Raw genomic sequence first — 23,641 nt, 5'->3', positions numbered from 1 at the left:
CTTTATTGACAGAACTAGTTACCAAGGCACGGCTGCTGCAGCCACCATTCCAGCCATGTGCACACAGACTGGCTGCTGGGCGCCCCCTCCAGATCCTTCCCTCCGGAAACTTATGCGCCTGCCTCCAAGTTCCAGGCCGGTCACTACGCCCCCCATCAGCACAGACAGCGAGTGCTCCCCATAGACCATGCATCTGCCCCCTTCCTCCCCCGCCCTAGACTCTCAGCACTGAGAACAAAACAGCCCAGCTGGATTTGGGCAGCCCAGGAACTATGGAGAGGGACGCACAGGTGGGGAGACCACGCAGGGGAGTGAGCAATAGCTTTTGCCTCCAGCATGTGGCCCCCGGGCATGCACCACCCATGGCTAGTGACCCCATCTTTAGGGGCTGTGGTTCTCTGCCCAAAGATCAGCCCTTGGGGAGGGGTGTGGCAAGTCCAAGCCTAGCACAGGAATGCTGCGGCCCTGAAGATGGCTTGCTCCTCGCGTCCACTCCCCACTCACTCCCCCATCCGCGGCGGGGACTCTAGTGTGTTAATCATCACCACCCTCCCCTCCCAACATGCTTCATTTCTATGTTCACAGGGGTGTGAGAAGACGCCCCAAGGCAGGCAGCAGGGGAAGTTCTGTGCAGCTCCGAACCCAGCCCCCTGCCCTGTTTCCCACCCCTCCGGTCTGGCCCCCACTAGAGTCGAACGCACTGGAGCGCAGGGATGGGGGAAAAGCTCCGGGAAGTTTGTTCCGTGGCTCATTGCCCCGGGCGGTCACTCCAAGAGACCTGCAATTAAATCAGGCTGAGCTCGTAAATTGAAGTGAGTCTGAGCCCAGGCAGATATTTCACAATAATATCACGTAAGCTACCGGGACTGGAGCGATGGGGGGTGAGAGTGGGTCAGGAGTGAGCTGTCTGTGAGATGCGGGGGATGGGAACAGCAGCTGGGCACAGGGGGAGCTGTGTGGGGAGCCTGAGGGGCACCATCAGAATGGGGGTGGTGGGAGCACGGGACTGGGGCAGCAGGGCAGGGCAGAGGCTGGCAGGGTGCACACGTAACAGGACTAGCCGGGGTTCTTGCCAGGGGAGAGTGGTGGGGGCAGAGCTGGGGGGGTGACCTGGCTTGACCTGAATTCCAGAGGCTCCCCCAGGGAGTGTTTCCAACCTCCCACCTCCCCAAAGACACATTTGGACACAGGAAACCCGCCCACCCTCCCATTCCCAGTGCACTGCACTCCTGGGCTTCCCCTGCTGGGACCTCAGATACACAGCGTGGCTGGGTGGGGGGTCGTCAGCGTTTGGTGAGGGATGTGAGCCCCAAAACAGCCACCCTCATCAGCCCCCATGACACGTAGGCATGGGTGGAGCTGACGTCTGTGCAGAGAGCTACCTCTCGCCCCAACGCCCCACGCTGGAGCTGGGCCGGCCCTGGAGGGTAGATTTCACCCAGGGAAAGGCTGGAGCCACCTCAGCCCCTGGTGCAAAATGTATCTGGCCACGGTTCTGATCCACTTTGAAATGTCGCTGGCTCCAGTGGGATTACTATCATCATCGATCTGTACTGCGGTGCCTACACGCCCGAGCCATGGACCCTGGGGCAGGCACTGCAGAGATACCAACAGACAGCCAGGCCTTTCCCCAAATCGCTGCCTAGCTAAGTGCAAATACAGGGCTCACTTCTAAGCTGCGCTGGGGGCAGAATCCAACCCCAGCAGCAGAATTGCACCAGGGACGAATCTGGCTTCCCAGAAAGCTTAGCCAAATGGAAAAGGATAAAACCAGTGTGTGTGGGGGGAAATGAGGGATATTTCTGTAAGCTTCTGAAAGGTTTTAATAAACAATAAAATCCCCCCCAAAAGGGCAATAAAAGCGAGCGTCTGAGCTAGAAAAGCAGCCCTTGCAAGCGGCGCCGGGTAACCAGATACGCTAGCGCCGCAATCTCCCCTCTCAGGGCATTTCATGTCTGTTTGCAGAGCAAGCTTTTGCGCTGAGCGATAATGGATTGGGACCTCCCTGCTCCTGCCCTTTGCCAGCAGTTCCAGCTCGAAATCCATTTGAAGCTGTTTTCTTTGCACTGAAAAACTTGTTTCAAACAATTTAAGGGGGGAAAGAAAACATTCCAGCCCGAGAACCCTTGGACTTTTGGTAAGAATCAAAAGCTGACGAGGCTTTGTCATCATTTTAAAATTAAACTCCAAGCATGAAGGAGCCCCTGCTTGAGTGAGCCTTGGCACAGAGCCCCCCGTCTCCATTTCCATCGGATGAGGATGTTGCTGTGAAATAAATCTCCCTTGGCACTGCTGCTCCACTCCCTTCCCCTCGGCTTTTGCAGAAACATCCGTAGCCAGTGCAACTAGTGGGGTGCATGTGTGCCCATGTGCATGTGTGTGCACTGAAGGGCAGCCGTGCTCGTGTATTTGGTGCATGTGTGTGTCCATGTCTGTGCATGCGTGTGCGCCCACATTTCAAAGCAGAACTGTTAAGGGCTTCTCAGCCTGGTTTGCTGCTGGGTCCATCGTTATCGGTTAGGGTGAGAGAAGCCACCTCCTGCTTTGGAGTCCTGCTCAGTCAAGTCCCCAGAAGGCCTGGCCTTGCTAGCTTAGCTTAGCTTGGCAACTCACTGAGTGGCTCCTCTCCCTGTGCCTGTTGACCTCTGCGCCCTGAACTTAGCCCATTCTTCATGGAACCCACTTACACTTTTGGCCTCCACAACATCCCCTGGCAGTGAGTTCCACAGGTTGACCGTGTGTCATGTGAAGAGTCCTTCCTTATGTTTGAGTTAAACCTGCTGCCTATGAATTTTATTGGGTGACCCTGGTTCTTCTGTTATGTGGAGGGGTAAATAGTACTTCCCTGTTCACTTTCTCCACACCAGTCATGGCTTTATAGACCTCTCTGATATCCCCCCTTCTATTGTCTCTTTTCCAAGCTGAACAGCCCCAGTCTTTTTAATCTCTCCCCTTAAGGAAGCCGTTCCAGAACTTTCATCATTTTTGTTCCCTTCTCTGTACTTTTTCCAATTCTAATCTCTCTTTTTTGAGACAGGATGACCACATCTGCACACAGTATTCAAGCTGTGGGTGTACCGTGGATTTCTACAGAGGCGATATGATCTTTTCTGTCTTATTATCTATCCCTTTCCTAACGATTCCTGACATGCTGTTCGCTGTTTTGACTAACGCTGCACATTCAGCAGCTGTTTGCAGCGAACTGTCCACAGTGACTCCAAGATCTCATTCTTGAGTGGGAGCAGCTAATTGAGACCCCGTCATTTGGGATGCAGAGTTGGGACGATGTCTTCCAACGTGCATTGCTTCTCACTTATCAACACTGGATTTCACCTGCCATTTTGTGGCCCAGGCCCCCGGGTTTGTGAGGTCCCTGTGTAACATCACAGCGGAGAGTATGGGATTTCAGCTGACCCCTAGCTGTGGCGCAGTGAGGCTGGCCCCTAATAATGTCCACCGGTCTCCCCTGTTGCAGACAGGGCTCTTTCTCCACGCTCTGGCCCCAAGATGTAACAGGAAGTATCATGGACATTTCCAGGGCATTTCCGTTGGAGCCTTGTGTGGGGATTTCAGAAGGGATCCTTCCCCTGGAGGGAATGAGTTGAGTTGATGGGTGGTCTTTTTGGCCACCTACTAACTTGCCTGGAGCTTGGCTTCTCAGCACAGGCCTCCTTCAGATATCTCCAGAGAGGTGGCACCTCTGAGGTAACATTTCGGGCATTGACCTTCCTAGCTCCCCCTGGCAGAGAGACCCACCTGCTCTACAGAGACGGGCATGAGCCAGACACACCCTCGACACTCCCAGATGTGGCTCCTGCTGCATATCGTGAGTCCATGGTTCCTGCAGATCTGCAAGGCCTTGGGCTGTTATTAAAGGCATTGTGGTGCCAGTCCTGGACCAGGCCCCCATGGCACGAGGTGCTGTACAGATAGTTGCTGCCCCAGAGACAGCAGGTGGCTGCAGACAGACAGGAGTGTGCGAGATGGATAATGGTCAAAGCGCATCTCCTGCCTCCCTGCTGTCAAGTTATCGGTGGGCACCATGGCATAGGAGAGCAGCTGGTCTGGTTCCCGGCTAGCAGAGGACAGTGAATTTACTTCCGTGGTGCCGGGACTTGCCTCACTTCCTTTCCTTGCCCCCCCTCCTGAGGCAACGAGGGTGAAGCTAGAGCAGCCCTTGAGCATCAGCCCCAGAAACATCCGCATGAGACCAACGGGCTCTGCCCGAGGCCTGTGGGAGGCCAGGACCTGGGAGCGAGCATCGGCAGGGGAGTAACGGCTGAAGGAGCAGAAGGCGTCTGCTAGGGGAAGGAAGGAGCTGTGCCCCGGAGCTGTAAGCTCAGCCTGTGCCAGGCGGCTGTTCGTTGGCTTTGGGGAAGAGGTGCTGAGCGCGGGTGAGGGGCAGCTGGTTCACACACAAGGGAAGGGAGATTTGCAGCTGTTGGGCCTTCAGCACCATCTGCAGAGAGGTGTCCAGCTGAGGCTGGCTCAGCCTGAGGAGGAGATTCCCTGCATGGCTCTCACCCGCTCGGCCTGGGGGGGGGAGGCACTTTTCAGTGCCTACCAGAGGTGCTCCCCAGTGACACCAGTTCAGTGCAGCACCTGCCCACTCAGGAACGCTCCCTAGTGACTCACGTGTTAAGCGGTTTCCCACTGAGAGCCCCCGCGGGGGTAAAGCACAGGGGGAGTCTCCAGCTCGTCGTGTCCAGGCACCCAACAAGAACCTTCCACTGCAGCTCCCAGGGGCTGGTTGCTCCAGGCTTCTTCTTGTCCAGCCAGGTTAATGTCACTCAGTGGAGAGGTCTCTCTCTGCACTGACAGTGCTGCCCCAGTATAGCTGCACCCATCTAGCACTTAGCGAAGGTGCAGCCTACGCTGACAGGCGAGTGATTCCCATGGGCACAGGGACTCTGCCTCCCCGAGCCCTGGGCTACACTAGCCCCGTGTGTCGGTGTAACTATGTGTGGAAAATCCACCCCCCCAGAGACGCCGTTGTGCTGACTCAGACAGCGACCACCCCTCTACAGCTCTCCCCTTGACACAGCACCGGCGACAGCGGGAATTCGGTTGCTATAACCACGTCACTCAGAGTTTGGATCTTCCACACCCCTGAGCGACACCATTATCCCGTCATACGTTTGTAACCTAGCCTGGGGCTGTGACTTTTCGCAGCACTGAAGGGCATGGACTGTTTGCCCTTTAAAAGATCAGTCACTAGCTGGACGCCAAAGCAGAGCGCTAGTGATGACATGAGGCATTTGCTAGGGCTGCTGCAGGGAGCTGTGGTCATGAAACCACAACCGGGAAAATAAAGGATCGGGCCTTGTTACAAAATGGCTGGAACAAAAGCAAAGAACTTCAGTCAAGAACTGAGCTTCCAAGAAGCCGGGGCCAAGTTATGGAAAGCAGGAGGCACTTGGAGACTTGCTGGCTGCTTTCTTCCTCAATCCAGGTGGTTTGGGCTGAGCTTCCCTTGGAGTGTTTGGATTGGTCGGACCTGAAACTTCAGCTGGATTTCCTGAGCAAAGGGCTCTTCACAGACACAAACATTCCAAATGCAAAAACATCAGAGGTTTGGCTTGACAACGGGCCCTTTTCCCTGCTCCAAAATGGTTTGGGTTTGAAAAGTAGAAGCAAACACCACCACCACGGATGGGTTTGGAGGAGTTTTGCAAAACTGGCCTAGTTTTCAGCAGCTTGGACAGAAAAGTGGAGGGTAGGGGTGGGAATCAGATTTTCTTGGGGAATTTTTGCATATTTGATTTTCTAAACAGAAAAAGGAAAGCAGCAAGTGCTCCTAGTGCTCTCATTTGGCAAGCCAGAGCGCCTGAATCCTCCTCGTCCCTTTGCATCATACATAGGTTTTCATGGAACGCACTGTAATAAATGCAGTGAACTAAAGCACTGCTTGTTCACAGGTTGCATAACAGAAATCACAGGCCTGGAGGCCAGGCGCAGAGGACTGAAAGTCGCAGAAGTGATTAAATTTTGTTTAATCAAAAAAGCATTACAATAACCAGCAAAGCTGCCAGACAGACTTTCCTCCGGCTTATAACTCCCAGAAGATGTGCAAAAGGGGCCAGAAGATAAAAGCCGACTCGCTGGAGCCCCCTGGTGTTCTGAACTGGCTCATCCCTCAGCGCTCGACTCCAGCTGCAAAACTCGGGCTGCGTGCGGCTCTTTATTTGTTTGCAACAACAACAAAAAAGAAACTGGAGGAATTTTCAGCCAGTGCTAATTGGCTCCCTTGTAAACCCCCTCAGCGGAGAGGCCGGAGACCCAGCAGGCATTGCTCGTACGTGTTATAGACTCCGCAGAACGCGCCTCTGTACCAAAAGGCCAGGTTGGGATGTCCACGTGGCCTGGCCTCAAAACAGACTCATTTGGGGAGAAGATGACAATGGAGCTTTTGTAGGGAATTAGCCCCTTGACTCGTTATTCCCCTAGGGTGAAATTCAAGCCTGTGCAGAGAAATAGCAGACGGGTCAGGCACCAGGGCAGCCCCAGTTCCGGCGAGGCTGGAGGTCTGTGGGGCCAGTGGCTAGGGGTGCTCAGCAGGGCCACCGAGAGCGGGTTTGGGCCCCAGTGAAAAACATTTTTGGGCCCCCCAGCAAGGGTTGACCGGCTAAACAGGGCTGATGAAGCTGGGGCAGCTGGGCCCTGGGCCCCCTTCCAGATCGCTGGGCCCTGGTAATTTGTACTGGCTTCCCCTCTGCCTCATCTGCCCTAGTGCTCAGCATGGGCTCCAAAGACCAGCATTTGATGCCCTGTTTTGCAGCTCCCAATGAATCGGAACTAGAGGGAATCCATCCCATAGCCTCTCCACTCAGCCACCAGGGAGTCCTGAGCAGTGGCTCACCCGGCCAGAACGGAGCCCTTTGAAATCTGTTCTTGCAAAACAACAGATCTAGCGGATTCCATCTCTTAAATAGCTTCACTGGAAGTCTAAGCTCAGAACAACTCGCCCCCGGCTGTTACACAGAAATGAATGTGCTGGTTCAAGAATGGCTTCCCCTGGAGTTGTAAGGCTCCTGCCTCGTTTTATACTCGTTTGCATTTGACTCGGCTAGACACCAATTTAATGCCCTGGGTCTGGGACCCGCGTGTGCTGAGTGCAGTACAGAGAGAGAGGTCGCCCTGCCCCACAGAGACTGCAGCACAATAGGGCCCCAAGGCCCAACGGGTACCGCCATTCTATCAAAGACTGACAAAGAACAGCAGGGGAAACTGAGGCACAGAGCAGTGGAGGAACTTGCCTAAGTTCACACAGCAGATCATTGACTGCCAGGAGTAGAACCCAAGCCTCCAGAGTCCCAGTCTAGGGCTTTAATCACGAGACCATGCTGCCCCAAGCCTTGCCCCTAATTAGACCTGGCTGCCCACCTGAGCCCTGGCTGAAGCGTTACCCAGCCTGGTGCTTTTGTACCATGTTACTCCTATGTAACTAGCACAGAAAGTGCTGGGAAAATACAATAGTCAGCCGACAAAGAGACACGAACAAGCTGACTGCCCCGGATTTTGGCATATCGAGTGGGTAAAGCAGGCTGCGTTACAGTGCACTCATGTCAAGCTGATTTCCCAGGCCCCGACTCCCTAGCTCAGTTCCCTGCCGAAGAGACGAGACCTTCAGATTATGGCCATTGAGTGAAGGAGGGGAGGGGGAATAGACCTCAGATCTCCTGGCTCCCAGGCCAATGCCCTAGCTATGCAATTGGGCCTCTTACCTACTGGAGTCACCTGCTTCCTTCAGCACGGGGAGTGCCCCAGAAGGAGGCACCGCCAATTTACATCAGCTGAGGATCTGGCCCAGTCTCCTCCAAAAAGCCAAGATGTTTACTGTCATGAAAATGTCAGTGTTTATTTCTCTGCTCGTCACGGTCTGGATATTTCGATCCAGGCTAATCCAGCAAAAATGGCACAAAAATTTACCAGCCCAGGCCAAAAAAATCTGCTTTGCCCGACATTTTGGTCACGAAAATGTAGGGACCCAAGATTTTTCAAAAGCAGCTTGTGATTGTAGGTGCCTTGATTTGCAGAATCCACCCAGAGGCTACTGAGAAGGGCCCATCGGCCTACAGAAGGTCCTCACCTGGCCTCTGGTACCATTGTAGCAGGGCACCATTTATCCTCACAAGGCATCTGTGAGGTCAGCTGGTGCTAACCCGGACTTTTGGAGGGTGGGAGGTCAGACCCCTGTAAGGGTCTCAAATTGGGCACCCAGAAATCAAGGCATCACTATCAAAAATCTTGGCCCCAATATTTTCCCTGCCTGTTAAAGAACAAAATTACTCATCCCCCATGAGTGAGCAAATAACTTGGCAAGGCAAATCCAACCTCTCACACAGTCATCCACCATCTGACCTGCTGTGGCTTCCTGCAGGCTGCGATATATACATGTCAGGCATTACGCATTTCCATGTAGTTCCTCATCAGAGCTCTTGAATGAGCTCTGATCCCATCAGAGGCTCCCAGGACTGAGCAGGGAGTGTAAAACCTTCCTCTGAAACGCCAGACATCAAAGTACATAACAAAAGTTATAAATAGGAGCAGTTGCCAAAATGCAACAAGGCAGCAACAGAACAGTAGGAAGCAGCTCAGCGGCATCCAGGTACTGGCAGCAACAGCTTCTCCACAGGTCTGCATCAGCTACTGCTCTGGGAGGAGTTTGCTGATGAAGTCAATGACAAGAGAAGCCGGCTGCACGGTGTCGTACTCAGCAAAGAGATGACAGAGATTCTCAGCATCCGTTTGGCTTTTGGCTACAAAGCCAAAAATCCTTTGAGAAAGAGAGAAACCAAAAAAAGGCCCAGTTAGCCTGCACTCTGAAATGGAAGAGAACCAGCTGAAACTAGCCGCAGAGCGAACTAGGAACCCCACCTGGCCCATTCCCAAGGAAAAACCATCCTGGGGGGAGCGCTTCTCGCTGTCACCTTCCTGCCTATGGAACATTTCTGGGACACAAAGTAGAGTCATAGAGGAACTCACTTCCTGAGTGCTGAGAAAACCTGGTGGGAGGATTAGGGAGTTGAAGGATTTGCTGGGTTCTTTCCACTTAGGAGGAAATTCACCCCTGTGCGAGTGACAGCTACAGATCTTACAAAGCTCGGGTCTCTATGGGTAGCACTTGTGTCCCCCTTCCATTCCAGAACAAGGGTTTGTTACAAAGCACTGGTGAATTCTCCTAAATCTGTAAATTTCGTTTCTCCTCTGAGCACTGGGGTTTTAATTTTTAATTTTAAGCTGCTGTTTGAAATGTGTCTGTATATACACCCAGAACCCCGTAACTCAAGCCACTTTGCCCCTGCATTTTCGGAAGATTTCTCTGGACAAGGCTCACCTTGAAGACTTGCAGTACTTTTGCCACCTGAAAGAAAAGAGATGAATAAACTCTCAAGAGAAACCCAGATATTTAATTTTATTATCTGCATATAATTACTGTGTAGCTAGAAAACTGTTACTTTTACTGGGGGAAAAAGCTGAACTTCAGATTAGTCTTTTCTGAACATCTGGAATTTTGATCAGTTCTTTCAGTTCTGACATTCTACTCAGGGCCAGTCCTTGATTCCATCCTGCGCCTACATGGCAGTTACTTTCCATCGAGGGCCAAATGAAAACTACAGCACCCAGCCTGCTCCCTGGATAACTTAACTGCCCCGACTTGCAGAGCAGTAGGTCGCACTTACTTTCTGTTCTCAGGGTCCATGCTACAGAAGCTGAGGGCAGCAAGGGGATAGTGCCGTCGGAAAAACACCCTGCAGCAGGGAAGAAGAAGAAGAAAAGGCTTTTTAAGAGGCGGCGTCTGGATCCAACCATTCTTGATGAGCCGGCGAGCCCTTCGGGGCCTAAGGACTGGGTTCCGATCCATCTCGGCTGAGCAGTGGTGAGAATTTAGCGCTCGATTCGAACTCCCCTCACCAAAGGGCCGGGGCACGGCAGTGGCTGTGCTCAAAGTGGAATCGTGTCCTATACTATTAAATGTAATAGTCAAATGCAGCCTGGAGGTTACGCCTCCAATGACAGAAGGGAGGAGACTTTGCCCCCATTTAGGAGAGGAAGCTCAGGACTAAGATAATGAGGTTTTATGGAGCCCTGTGCCCATTAACGCTGGAATCTAGTCACTCTGCCAGCCCTGATCAATCCACAGCAGCGCTGTCATAAGCGCCACCCCAGGAAGTCTAATGCCAGCATCTCAGCAGGCCTGTCCCAAAGGACCATCCTTACTTTCTCTGGACGTCGGTCAGGGTTATTCCTTGCTCGGTCACTTTGAAGTGAACGATGGTGGGCGTGGGCGGCGTCTCCAGTTCAAAGGTGGAGGAGACAGCTTTTTGAACTGCCGAGGCGCCGGTCAGCGTCTCCACACTCACCGAGTTGAGGTACAAGACGTTGCAGGCTGCGAGGGAACAGCACAAAACCAAGGTCAGCGCCACGCTGGGTCTGCAGCCCCCTCCCGCCGGCTTTCAAGAACGATCAGGGCACCGTAGGGGACCAGCACTTTGTTCTGTGTTCGTACAGCTCCTAGCATGCTGGGGCCCCTGCCAGACCAATAATAATTATCCTACATTTCTCTCCCTGATCCTGTGCTTTCACCTGCAGGGCACCCATTACTGACTGCACGCTCAGGACAGGAGAATGGCCTTTATATCCTGCTATGCTTCTCCCATTAGCCCCCTATGCTTGTCTATGCCGCGGCTCGAAGCAGCCACAATGACACTGCCCCAGGACCACCAAATCCCAGTGTTCAGAAATCATTAGTCGGGCCATGAAAATCAGGAGATTGGCTTTAAAATCAGGAGATTTTATAACGTAGCAATTGTCAGGTTCTTTTCCTTCACCTTCGGAGGTTTGAGCCGTTGGGAGTCACATTTTCAAACTTTCCTGTCATGAGAGCTGGCTACTGCCTTTTTTTTCAATGCAGGCCCAGATTCTCATGCAGTCACCTGACTCCTGGAATTGGGCTACTAGGAAAACACCAGGTGCCACACGACTTGTGATAAAATCGTGTGAACTGGCAACACTGCTCCCCTCCCACTCCTGCAAGCTATGGGTCCTGGTCAGATCAGCAGCTCCTCGGCTGCTTCCGTGACTTGTGTCAGAATTTATCACAAGTGTGAAAAAAAATCGCAGTGTCAGGTGTGTTAAAGGTGAATTCTCTCCGCACGGGGTGAAGTCCAAAGCCCTGGAGGACAGCGACAGTTTGTTCCTCCAGCAAATAAAGCCTAGAAGAAACCTGGTTTCTTTCCGTTTCTCACCAGCAGTTTTCTTCATTGCAGAAATTGCAGATTCCAGGGGGGTCTCAGAGCTATTTTCTCCAGCAGCAAAATCTGTGCAAGCAACAAACAGAACCGTGAGGCATGGAGAGAGCAAGCAGCTCTGAAGTCAAGGTTTTGTCAGGGGTGAAATTCACCTCTGTTCAGGGGACACACAGGGCCCAGGAACTGGTTAAGTCTTAGGGTCTCTGCGCACAAGTGAATTTCACCCGCTGTGAATAGGCCACATCTATTCAGGGATCCAGGGACATCCCCTACCATCCTCCTCCAAGCCCTTCGTGTCTGTGTCCCCATCCACCGTTATGATCTGACACCTCCTCGTTCGTCCACTCTGCTCTGCCTTTCCAGCCCTGATGCAGATTGTGGTGCTTTGTGGCTGCCGGGCCAGCTCTCCGGAGCCCTCTGCCCAGCCCACGGGTCTCTCTACAGGGCTCACGTGCACACCAGTCCCTTGGACTGCAGCAGAGGCCGCTTGCACCTCTCTCTCTCTCTCTGAGATTAGCAACTGCAGCCAGCATGCTGGCATCGCTGCACAGGATTAAGAAACCGGCTCCACAGGGCAAAACGTACATCATCTGCTCTGCCCACAGCCGGGCAGGTACTGGCCAGTTTTTCTCCTCACCCCTCACTATAGCGGCACTTACAGCTGCCAACCATTCATGCCTCTTCCTGACACCCGACCCCGCCTACCAGTGCTGTCTCCTCTTCCCACTGATGCATCCTCACTGTGGTAATGGCCATGCCCTGCGCGTGCCTGTGAGCAGGCCCCCTTCCAAACTCCGGTTTTGCTAGAACGGGGGCATAGCCATCAAGTCCAGACGTGCCTGCAACGTCCACCTAGCCACCCCACACCCCAATCGCTAACTCCCAGCATTTCTTCCTGCTGGTCTCCAAGTCGGCCCCGTACCTCGTGTGGGGATGGCCAGCTTGCAGGGCAGCGCTAATGCTGTCATGGCGTGCTGGTAGACGAAGGCAGACAGGCTCCCTGCAACAGAGACAGCGAGAGGGCTAACAGGACGTCAGGAACAAGAGACCCCACCAGCTCCCCCGCCCTTCCACCGCCATCCCTCTCATCTCAGCTGGCCTGAGTGAAGATGGTGGCCTTGGTTTAACGTTTTTTACCCACTGTATTTGCAGCTCTGACTGGTCACGCGACGCACGCTGGGAAGTGTCTGCAACAGGCATTTAAGCTGCCTCTCGCTGCACATTTGTACAGCACCGGGCACAAAATGTGATCAGGGGTGCGGTGCTACCGTAATACACCTAATACTTCTCCCGTAACTTCCGCTCCACGATTGTAATATCCTTACCAAAATAGGGCTCCTCGCTGGCCCCTTTAAGGTGCACTCCTTTGGCAGATGACTCAATGAGGAAGTGTCGGACCAGGTCACTGCTGTCATCACCTGCAAGCAAAATGCAAGAGAGGCTCTACCACAATCTCCAGTGTTACTGCCCACCATGTTTTTAGGATCCTCCACTTTCCCTGAATACCTCTGGGCTGGGTTGTAACTGCAGGGTGGGATTTTCAAAATGCCATTTCAATTGTGCGTCTATGCCACCCCTAGACAATTAGGCACTGACCCTTACATCCCCCCACAGCCCCAGTTTGAGGTTTCAAGTGATGTGTGGCCCTTGTGCGGACCCACCGCTGTGAATTTTACACAAAGATCCAGACTCTGGGGTCCTTAATCGACTGCTTATTGGCTCCGTTACAAACTGTTGAACCTGGCGTATACGATTCTCCTGGGGAGTTTAGCTCTGTGTTCTTACGAGGCCTCTCTGTATCTGTCTTGCAGCCGGATGGTGAGCTGAGAACCTTCATCGCCAGCCCAAATGACCCGCGGTACGACGTGCTGTCCCGCATGAGGAAAGCGCCTGGTTCCGCCTCCTTCAAAAGTTGGATTGCTGAAGGCACACAGGAGAGGGTTACCCATGCAACGCAGGCAGCATTTCAGCATTTCTGAACCCAGCATTCCCTTTGTCTAGCGCTGTAACCATTCCCGAGGGGCAGTGACATGCAGCGGGGTGGGCTTCAGAGTGCACATGAGTATTTCCTGCATGCATCTGCAACCCGTGCTAACAGTATGGTTCTTTGTCTCCCGTTAGTGGCTAAACCACATATACCCATTTAATGAGACTGTTAATGTTAGGTCCTCTGAACTAACGGACCTGCTTCTTTAGCGATTGCCTCAGGCAGTAGAGCCTCATTGAGCTTTTCAATTCAGAGGTCCAGGCTCTGTCCTTGCAGAAGGCCTGACCTGATGGTGTCACTGCACAGGGGTGATTCAAGAAGCATTTGACTTCAGCCAGGATCCTTATCCTGGGAATTGAAAAATACAGTCGGCCCTTTCCAAAATCAAGTTGACTCAGCTGATCATTAGAAAGGGGAGTGTATTCTCCTCAACTTAGACAGCACAGACAGAGTGAAGACCTGATGTTTCCTGAGCATCATCTCTAGACTGGCGAGTGCCTCTTCCACTTCTGTAACACCAGCTTTTACTGGGTTAGGATGCAATTGGGAAATAAGTCACTATGGGACCTAAGTGATGCATAGAGCTTCTGCTGGCCCTCTGCCACCCCATGAGACGAGCAGCTCTCTAAGAGCTATGCAGAAGGGTAGATTTGGGAATGGGATAAGCCTAGCCACATCTCCTCTCCTTTTACCTTGGTCCCTTGTAATGCTTGGCTTGAACCAGTATTTTGATGTGTCCATCACAAACTTCATGGTTGGCTCACCATCTTTGGAGGAACCTGCAAGAGACAGTGGCATTCCCTCATGCATGGCACATGAACAAACCTCTTTCTTTGCAGAGAGGCATAGGCCTGTGTTATAGGTATTTAGATCCTAGCGATTCTGTTCCCTGGCATCTTTAAGGGGAGAACCTCCCTAACAAAGACTGTTTCTCTTTTAACTGATCTTGGACTTAAATGTTTGCTCAAGTGTTTCAATTAGAACTTCCTCTCCGGTTCCCATCATAATTCACTCTGCACTTCATTTTCTTCTTGGCAAACCAGTCAAGATCAGAAAGATAATAGGCTAGCTCCTTGGCTGGCGTGTATCAGCCCAGCTCCACTGAAGTCAAGAGTGCTGTGTTGAGAGACATCCCTCTTTTCTCTCCCATGAGAATCCAGATGAAAAGTCTCTGTCAGGAGCTGCCCCTGTAAACTATTCCAGGAAACAATGTCCCAGTTGTTTACCCTTGAACTAGGAATCTCTTGTTTCCCAAATGTTTGATATCTTTAGATGGCCTCCAAACTCAAAGGGGGGCAAAAAAGTCTTAGCACTGAAATAAGGATGAAATTAAAACATTATGGGTCACATTCTCAGCCAGTGTAAATAAGCAAAGGTCCATTTGCTTCAAAGAAACTACCCTGGTCACAAGAGCTGAGGATGGGACCCTATAATTTTACAGAACCTCATCATTACCAGATGTTTTAACACCCTGACCCTTTTAAAATGAACAATTCCTAGACATTTCGGCACACAAGTTTCTGCAGGACAGAGTCTTCATTTATATGCCATCTTGGTCACACTGTATATTGGGGCTCCAATTTATGAAGGGTTAAAAATGATGTTTCAATAAATGATTGATCAATCATTCTAGATCTTTAGCGAGTCCAACTGGTTGCTTACAACCATGACTTATAACCATCTCTAACACCTCTGATGATGATTTATCACCCTCAAGGACACAACTTATCATATCTATATTATCTATTAGTGTCTTATTAACCATTTATAAATGAAAGCTTGATTGGAAGTGGAAACACAGTCTCCAGTTTCATCCTGTCTTTCTACCTCAGTAAGCTGATGGGATTCTCAGTGTTGGATAACTTCGCTCTGAAACAGAGAGTGGTTCCAACTCAAAACAGGCATGACTTACCGTCCGGGGAGAAGGAGAGAGATGTTTCAGAAGAGGTCTTATTCAAGCTGTTTATCCCTGAGGAGGAGCTGGAACTGGGTGGAAATGTCTGCTTGATGGAACCCTGGAAGTCTTTGCCCATCCTGGGAGACGTCTCGCCATGTTCCAGACATCCGTTGACCAGCAGTATGGGGATATCAGCCAGGGAGTTAACGATGGATGGGGGACAGCTGCTGGCATGTCCCTTCTGGAGTGGCGGGGAGGAACAGTTGTTCACTTTGCTGGAATTGGAACCTGGGCTAAAGGCATCTCCAAAACGATCGCCTTGAACGCTGGGGGAGGTGAGACAAGGGCTGCCGAAGGGGCCAACAGATAAGGGGCTTTCCGTTGATCGGTGGGCAGGTTGGTAAGAGTCGGAGTCATCGTTGAGAAGCGACTGGGTGCTGCTGCAGTAGAAAAGCAGAAGGTACAGGGAGATTGGAGGGCTTGTTCTCCAGCTGACACGCTGTGCAGCAAGCCAAATAAGAGGTTGCCTGGGGGTGGGGGTGGGGGGAACCTTGCCTGGCTCCTGTGACATCAAATCACAGCATGAAAGCTCACTTCCACCCCAGGGGGGAATAAAGAGCTGTGGGATTGTGCCAGCAGAACCAGCTCCCTCTTCTGTCCCTTCCTCTGCTCCCACTCTTCAGTCTTCTCCCGCGACATGAACCGCTCCTTGTGGAAGGGTGGGACGGGGGCACTATTGGGGATTAGGGCCTCTGCTGTTGCCCAGGAGAATGCAGCACTACTCTTTGGTGGTATATTAGGCTCTGAATCCCCCCGAGAGCTTACTGCCAATCCCCACCCACCTGGCTTCTGAACGGGGCCATCTCCTTAAAGGCGGAGAAACTCTCAGCCATGGGCTCAATACATAGACGTCACAAAGGCAGATTTACCTTCCAAGCACATAACTGGTATCTGACCCCGGGCTCGTGGAGAGCATGGAGACTCTGCTGGTTCTCTGCTGAGCCCGCCCAATGTACAAAGCCTTCCGCAAACTCTCCAGACCGGGAGAGGTGGCCAGGAGAGTATTTGGCCCGTAGGAGATGCAGTCCTTCTGACCACGCTGCGGGATGGAGACACATTCAGATGCTCTGTAGCCGATCTGGGGGGAGCTCCCAGTGGGTGGCTGATTTTGAGGAGCTGCCCAGCTGCTGTCAGGCCTGGAGGGGCTCGAGAAGACAAGACTGCCATTAGGGGTGCAGTTGTCCCGGGCTAGCAGGAAGCAGCTGCCTTGGGGTGACATGGAGAGTGGAGTGACGCAAGGGCTGGCCGAGCCCTGCATTGATTCTTGGCTCTTGGCTCGGGTAGGGGTCATTTCAATGTACTTGATCTCTGGAAAAAAAATGGGAGGGGTTGACAATAAGGTATTTGGGCAGGTTCATCATCCGAACATAAGAGGAGAATTATTATAGATTTAGGCTGCAATTTCCAAACCACCTTGGGGATTTTGATGCACAGTTCCCATTTGCTGGGCACCCAAATCCCTTAGGTAGCTTTCGGAACCTCAGCCTCATATTTTGATAGCACCTCGTGGAGTCAGTCAGGATCAGGCACTGAAGGTGACACGGTCCCTGTCCAGGGGAACTGACAATCTAGGCATGACAAGTGAGCGCAACCGACAATTGCAAGTGCAAAGAGAGTTTGTGTTAGATGGGAATTTCAAACACCCCCCCCGCCCCCGTGCCCCACAATGATGCTTTTCCAGCGCTAGTGCTTAGATGCAACCTCCATGCTTCATTAGACCTGGGATGTGATTAATTCCCTTCTTTAAAGACCCCCTGGGGCTGCAGGTGTTGTGTGGCCATTAGCCAAGGAACAGGGAATGTTACAGAGCCGCTTCCCGCCACGGTTTTGAGGAGCCCCTTTCTCCCATGTCACAAGGCCAGGCCTTGCATTGCAGCTCCCAGAAACAGATTCCTAGCTCCCCTCTCTGAAATGGGGACACTTCACTTCTAATTACAGCTGGAATGCCCCACCCCCAGCCTAACGAGAGCAGCCCCAAGGAAGGCAGGGTTATGTACAGTCATCTCGGAGAGTGCAGAACCCCTTGTGATGATTACATGTTGATGCCTGTAGCAAAGGGCGGATGCTTCTATTTGTCTTCTTTAAACGGCCGTTCTGTTTGTACCTGACTAAAGAAAAAAACATCTGGCTGCTCCCAAGTGAGTGATCACATCAGACTCATGGACAAAGGGCGTGTGAGGAGGGATGGGCTTTCTGGCTCCTGCGTACCACTTCCAGCTCACCTGGTGCACAGGCCCCGTGCTTGGCCATGTGCACAGGGTGGATTTCGCCCATTCTCAGGCGTGGCTGGATGCTTGGAGCATTGGTAACCGTGCACAGAACCGGCGTGGTGATATCTGTGTGCAGCGCGAAGCTGCTTGTTACGAGGCACCTGTGCATTTCTGGCTGATCAGATCATGGGCTGAGCATTCCAGCAGCAAAAGCAGCCAGAGCCTGGGGCAGGGGAGCAGTTCAGTCGAGTCCGTTGCCCCGATTTGGGCAGGGGTATTGTAGTTACCGAAGTAGCTCTTACAGCGATTCAAGAGCTCTCAAGTACGTGCACCCCAGTGTCCATACCAGAACTGCTCTCCCTCACTTCCCTCTCTTCCAGGGCTCATGGGACATCCCAAAGAAAACACATATGGATTAGTATATTGCTGTGACTGTCCACACACTTGTGAAGGGGAAAGGTTTGTTTCTAAGCAGATCTAAGAAAGCCTAACTTTAAGAAATTGATTTCTGCAGATTTGTGCACTCACACAACCGGCTTTCTTGCTCTGGAAGTTGTAAGTGGAATCCCAGGTTCTAGTCCTGCTCTGGGAGGGGAACAGAGAGTCTAGTGGTTAGAGCAGGGCTCCTGGGTTCCATGCCCAGCTCTGCCATTGCCTCGTCTGGCTTTTAGCACATCATCATTTAACCACTCAGTCCCTTAGTTTACCCATTTGTAGCACAGGGATCAAAATCGCTAACGGGCAGGAGGGATCGTGACATTCAGTTAGTCAATGTCTGTAACTTGCTCTGGGATTGCCACTGAGAAGTGCCAGTGAAATGCCACATACTAGGGGGCCGTGCACGGTCACTGTGCGCTGAGTTACAATGGCGTGATCTCTGCCGCAGTCCCTCGTTCGCGAACAAGCGCTGCTTTCATTCACCAGCCCAGCCCGTCTGACTTTTAAAATGGGAACTAGCCAAGGCCGTGCTGCCTGGCGGGGGATGACACTTGGCAAAGACGGGACTGTGACTGTCAATCCCTCAGCTCTTTCCTGCTTTTGAAAGGCAGGTGCCCCAGAAGAGACACGAGCCCGACTCAGCTATGGGGCAGAGCACATGGAATATAACCCTTGCTACTCTCATCGTCTGCGGAGGTATAAGAACTGTACAATGGGGGATTCAGAGCCGAGGGCTGAACATCCACTCCAAGTGTTTCTAGTTGCTCAGGTCAGGAGGGACTGCTATGATCTTCTGACTTCTGCTCAGCGCAGGTCAGATTTCACCAGCCGTTCCCGCATCAAGCCCACAGCTTCTGGCTGAGCTACAGCAGCTTTTAGACAGAGACGCCCCGTCTTGATTTAAAGCCTTCGGGCGACAGCGAATTCACTGGGCCCCGGGGTGAGTTGTTCCAGTCATAAATCACCTGCCCTGTTAAAATGGTGCACCGTGTTTCAAGCCTGAATGTGTCCAGCTCCCGCTTCCAGCCGCTGGATCTTGTCATGCCTTTGATTCCTTGCGCTACTTTTAAAGGCATCAATAGGATGGAATATTTTTTTGCTTCTGTAATAAAAAAATTCTCTAAAAGTCTGGAGTTCCCTTGTCATTCATTTGACATGTCTTACATCATGTGGTTAGTGAGTAGCTGACTCTGGGAGGACGGGGAATTGCAAAGACTGCAGTCACTGCTTCTTGTAAGAAACAACGGCCTCGAAGGCATCAGGTTCTAGGACAAGTCCACGCAATAGTTATGCTTTGGTTGCCTTCTGGGTGCCAGGCCCCTAGGCAAAGCACAGGCAGACGTTCAGTTTAATTGGGCTGGTGAATCTGTCTACTGTTGAGAAACCAATTTTAAAATAAAACAGGCCGTGCTTAGATAAACACGCAAAAGGGAGCTGGCTCAATAGCCCCATAAAGCACGTCAGAGCCCACAATACTCATGGCTATAAGGTTTTCACCTGTACACAGTGACTCCAGGCCTGCTGCAGCAGAGAACACCCGCCCTGGCTGAGGCCCACATGCCAGAACCGGGCTGGGCTGATCTGACGCTGCCATTGCAACTCAGATCTAACCGAGAGTGCTGCCTAGTGGGTGAGGCACTTCAGCCGGGGAACATGAAAGGTGCTGCAGCCCGCCAGAGCTGGGGGGGAATCTGCTGGAAGCTTGTCAAGTCCGTTAGAGAAACCCTGACTAAAACTAAAAACAGCAGTTCTCTCTCATGCTTCAACCCTTCCCCAAACGCTTCTCTCCTCACTATTGCTAAAAAGCGGCAATCGTCCTATCAAAGACAGTCCTGGCCGGGGCTCTGTCACCAGCTTGTCCCGGAGCCGGCTCATGAGTGTTCAGAGCCCTTGCGACCAGCTCCTGGCTGGATACACTGTGTCCGAAAGGTCTCCCGCCAAAGGAAAAAGAAAGGAAAGATTGTAACTCAGAATGGTCCTGTTAATTGGCTGTTTCCGGGTCATCACTTTAACCCAGCTGTTTGCCTGCTGTCTTGAAGCTCCTGCCTATCAGACAGGTTTAATATTAGCTCCTGTTCCTGGCTAAATTTTTGGCACCAAGAAGTGGCAGGTGTGACTTCAAAACAACAGCCTGACTGTGACCAATGCCATATGTTATGCGGGGCCGAGAGGGCCATTCTAACATTCTCAACCACTACGTAGGAGACAGAATTAGCATCAGCCATGACTATGTCCCATGAACACAGGGTGGATTATGCAAACTCTCCCTGAGTGGAAGGTTCAAACGCACACACGGTGATTTTCATTCGACACACCAGAAAACCTTCGGGAGTATCCAGGGCCTTTGCAGAAATGATTTCTCAGGGGCCACTTGCATCTCTAAAAGTCTTCACTCAACATCACTACTTTGTGCAAGCCGCTCTCTGCCATCAGCCCCTCCTCGACTCTCTTCCTTGCAAAGGAATTCGCAGCAAGAACCCAGGGGAATGTGTTGCAAAGGAACGTCATTGACAGCCGCTCTTCATCGTTTCTTGTCGATATGCCCCTGCTCCAGCTCATTCAGCTGCCCCCTTACAGCATTGCCAGCACGTTGCTATCTGAGTGCCTCACCGCATCCCGACAAGGCAAAGCAGTGCAGTTAGCTGCATTTTACAGATGGGGAAACTGAGGCACAGAAGACACACACACACACACACACACACACACACACACACACACACACACACACACACACACGAGTTTTTTAGGATCAATCCCATGGCTGTAGAGAGAGGCTGCCAAGGTGAAGACGGTGGGTGCTACATTCACCAGTGTGTCAGCGAACCTGGGTCTGCACAGGGCCCAGTGGCTAAGCCTTGCTCTCCCACTGTTGCTGCCAGCGGTAGGGTTCACTCTCACAGCTGGGAACAGACTTTTGAAGGCGCTCGCTCTGTGCCTGACACACGGGGCTCTGCTCTGCCACTCCTTTGGGGGCCTAAATGAGAGCGGAGCTCCGTGAAAACTCTGGCCTAGGAGACTGACCCAAGGTCACACAGGGATTCTGTGGCAAGGCTGCAAACTCAACCCAGAGCCCCGGGGCCATCTCAGCACCTTAACTAGCCTCCCTCCCAGGGCGGTTACCCCCGAGAGAAACTGCAGGACAAATAAAACTCACACACGCCTCTTCTGAGGCCCCCGGGCTGCAGGCTCGGGCTGCTCTGACCTCTATACTAATTCACTCACACCCTGCACCGTACTTCTGAGCTCCTACCTTCCCTATTAATCCCTCATTAAGCCACACACCTGCCCTGGCTTTAACTCCAACCAGGTGACCATAAGCCATTAGCTCCTCCACCAACCCCCCTAAATCACCTAGCCTATCCATGCCTCAGTTTCTCAGCAGTGAAATGGGGAGAACAGCTCTGCCTTGCAGCACAGAGTGTCTATGAGGATAAATACATTACAGATTGAGAGTGGCCTTGGACGCTATGGTGATGTGGGGGGCCACAGAAGTCAGAGAGAAAACTTGCCGGCCCAGCCACAAAATCAAATTGCCTGCCCCTGATGTGATAGGCAAGAAGAATCACATCCAACCCCTGGCTGCACTATGGGTAAAATTGCGTTTCACCAGTGCCCTTTTTGAGGACTTGTGCCTGCCCGCTGCACAGGGTGAATTATTTGAGATTGCACGTAGCATATGCAATGCACGGAAACGCTCTGGGACTTTCATGCTACTTTGCTAGGGCCGAGCGCGTCCTGCGCTGGCTCTGCTGCACGTTGACGACCTTTACCTCACCTAACGAATCGGGGTCTGGTTTCTCACTCACAGCTGCGCTGCCAGGAGACGTGGATTGGGCAGTGTGCTTCTTGCTGCTGTCTGGTTTGAGCAGGAGGGGCTGAAAGGTCGGGTCGATTTCTAGGATCAGTTGATTCAGGCTTTCTATGGACACGTCCAGGGTCGGAGACACTGGACTAGCCTCGGAATTCCCCTCGGTCTCCTCTTCTCCCTCTGCCTGATGTGTGGGACTGGCTCTTTCCATAGAGGCAACCTGCTGCTCTTTCCTGGGGGTGGGAGAAGCCACACGTGTGAACACGGCATTCGAGTTAGGTCCATGCAGTCCCCCATTTGGCAGCAGATGTGCTTTGGTTTGGGCCATCATAGGCTGGCTGAGCCAACCCTCGGCTGAATAATAAGAGCATTTTGTAGTCAAGCTGGAGCAGCAGCGGCTCCTGGCTGGCTGTAAGCTCCTGCTTTCTTCCTGGGATGCAACACGTATCGTCTGGCCGACCCGTAGCACGTGGCTGGGTATGATCTGAGACATTGCTTTGGCTTCCTGCCTTTATATTCCGTCTGGGAGCGTTGTCTCCTCCTTGCCTTTGAGGTGAGTTCTCCACGTGCCTTTTTCCACCAAGGGCCACGAGAAACCGTTTCTTCAATCTGCCGTCTCAAGCAGAAGGCACACGAAGGGAATCTAAAGAAGAACAAGAACCAGCAGTTAGACACTAGGCTCTCTGGGAGCAGGAATGGACCTTTGCAGTGTAAGATCTAAAGTAGGAAAGCAGGGGTCACACTTGGAATTCAATTTGAAAAGAAAAAAAAAGCCACTCTGCAAATTTTCCTTTGCACTTGATTCCATCAATATGTAACCTGCATCCTATGGTGCATTTGGGCAAGCTGCAAATTCATCCTCACTGCAACAGCTTTTCTGTGGCCAACGACCCGCTCCCTAGCCCCTCCAGAGAGCTGAATTCTCTCAGCTCCATTTGCACCCTCCCCTTTCCTTGGCTGAGAATTACACAACCTGCCATTCCCTCAATCTTGCACTTTGGGTGGCTTCCGAGGAAGCTCGGGCTCTATCAAAGGTGACAGTGATAGACAGCCAACCTGAACCCACCCAGTGAACTCTTGCGATAGGTAGGAGGGCTGGCCTGATTGCCAGTTCGGATCTTTGCATGGGGATGAACGTGCGTCGTCCTGTTGTTTTGTTGATAAAGTGTGACCACAGTGCTGGCTGCACAGGAGGCTGAAGTAATGCACTAGGAACATGGTTAATATGAAGTTCTGACTAGTCCCGGGGGGCATTCGGTTTGTGTTTAAAAGCCCTGGGTGGAAGCAGGAATCTGCACTGAAACTGAAAGCCAGTGCTTGAAATTTTCTGGGGTTTTCCTAGATAGCTTGTAGCCTCTGGGTCGCTATAGGGAGGCATGTGATCTGGGTCGTTCAGCAGTTAGTCTGCAAAGAGCTATCCTAGACCAAGGTAGCATGAGTTGTACCTCGCTGCCTTAGGGAGAAGCCTGTTTTCTCTCACTCTGTTTTGTGTGTTTGTGGGTTAACCCTAACCAAGATATGTTACATTGCAACCTTCCAGCAAAAGTATTTGATGTTTTTATCTAATTTATCTGTTTGTATGTCCTGAACATCATACAATCAAACCTGGGCCCTCTGCATCTACAACCACGAGCCTCTCCTGCCCGACCTGAGACCCAGCTCTGACACTTCTGAAATGCGAGCCCTGGAGCACCTTCTGCATCAGCAAGAGGAAGGAGACACAGGTGTCTAGGGCTAGACAGCAAACTATGCCCTCCTTAGTCATAAGAGGCCTGTTCTTGGGACTTGCCCGGATTAACAGGGCGCGTCAGTGAAGTCGAGGAAAACAGTTGCCATGGTAATGTCAGTTGTTTTGATTGCTGAACAGGCAGCTGTATCATATAGCAAATATTAATACGCCTGTGGCTATCAGAGAGTTAGCACGTCACAGCACGAGGCAGCCGAAGCTGAGTCTGACTGTTGTGTGTGGAGGGGGAGGTTGAGTTTTCA

The 23,641-nt window shown here is 52.0% G+C and overlaps 1 protein-coding gene across 1 annotated transcript; it reads right to left on the bottom strand.

Annotated features, from left to right (window-relative positions):
• Window positions 1–8,470: 8,470 nt before the first annotated feature.
• Window positions 8,471–22,145, bottom strand: TNS4 (tensin 4). Its single transcript, XM_032788958.2, has 12 exons — window positions 21,620–22,145; window positions 16,066–16,504; window positions 15,152–15,576; window positions 13,932–14,018; window positions 13,056–13,172; window positions 12,578–12,673; window positions 12,175–12,252; window positions 11,250–11,321; window positions 10,222–10,390; window positions 9,684–9,752; window positions 9,338–9,364; window positions 8,471–8,776 (listed from the first exon to the last, which is right to left on the bottom strand). The coding sequence occupies exons 1-12, from the start codon at window positions 22,143–22,145 to the stop codon at window positions 8,647–8,649; spliced, it is 2,235 nt and encodes a 744-aa protein (XP_032644849.2). The 3' UTR covers window positions 8,471–8,646.
• Window positions 22,146–23,641: the final 1,496 nt, after the last annotated feature.

Source organism: Chelonoidis abingdonii, chromosome 21 (assembly GCF_003597395.2).
Source record: "Chelonoidis abingdonii isolate Lonesome George chromosome 21, CheloAbing_2.0, whole genome shotgun sequence".
In the NCBI taxonomy this organism is placed as follows: domain Eukaryota; kingdom Metazoa; phylum Chordata; order Testudines; family Testudinidae; genus Chelonoidis; species Chelonoidis abingdonii.
Note: the sequence above shows the minus strand (reverse complement) of the source record. Positions and strands in the feature narration are given on the sequence as shown.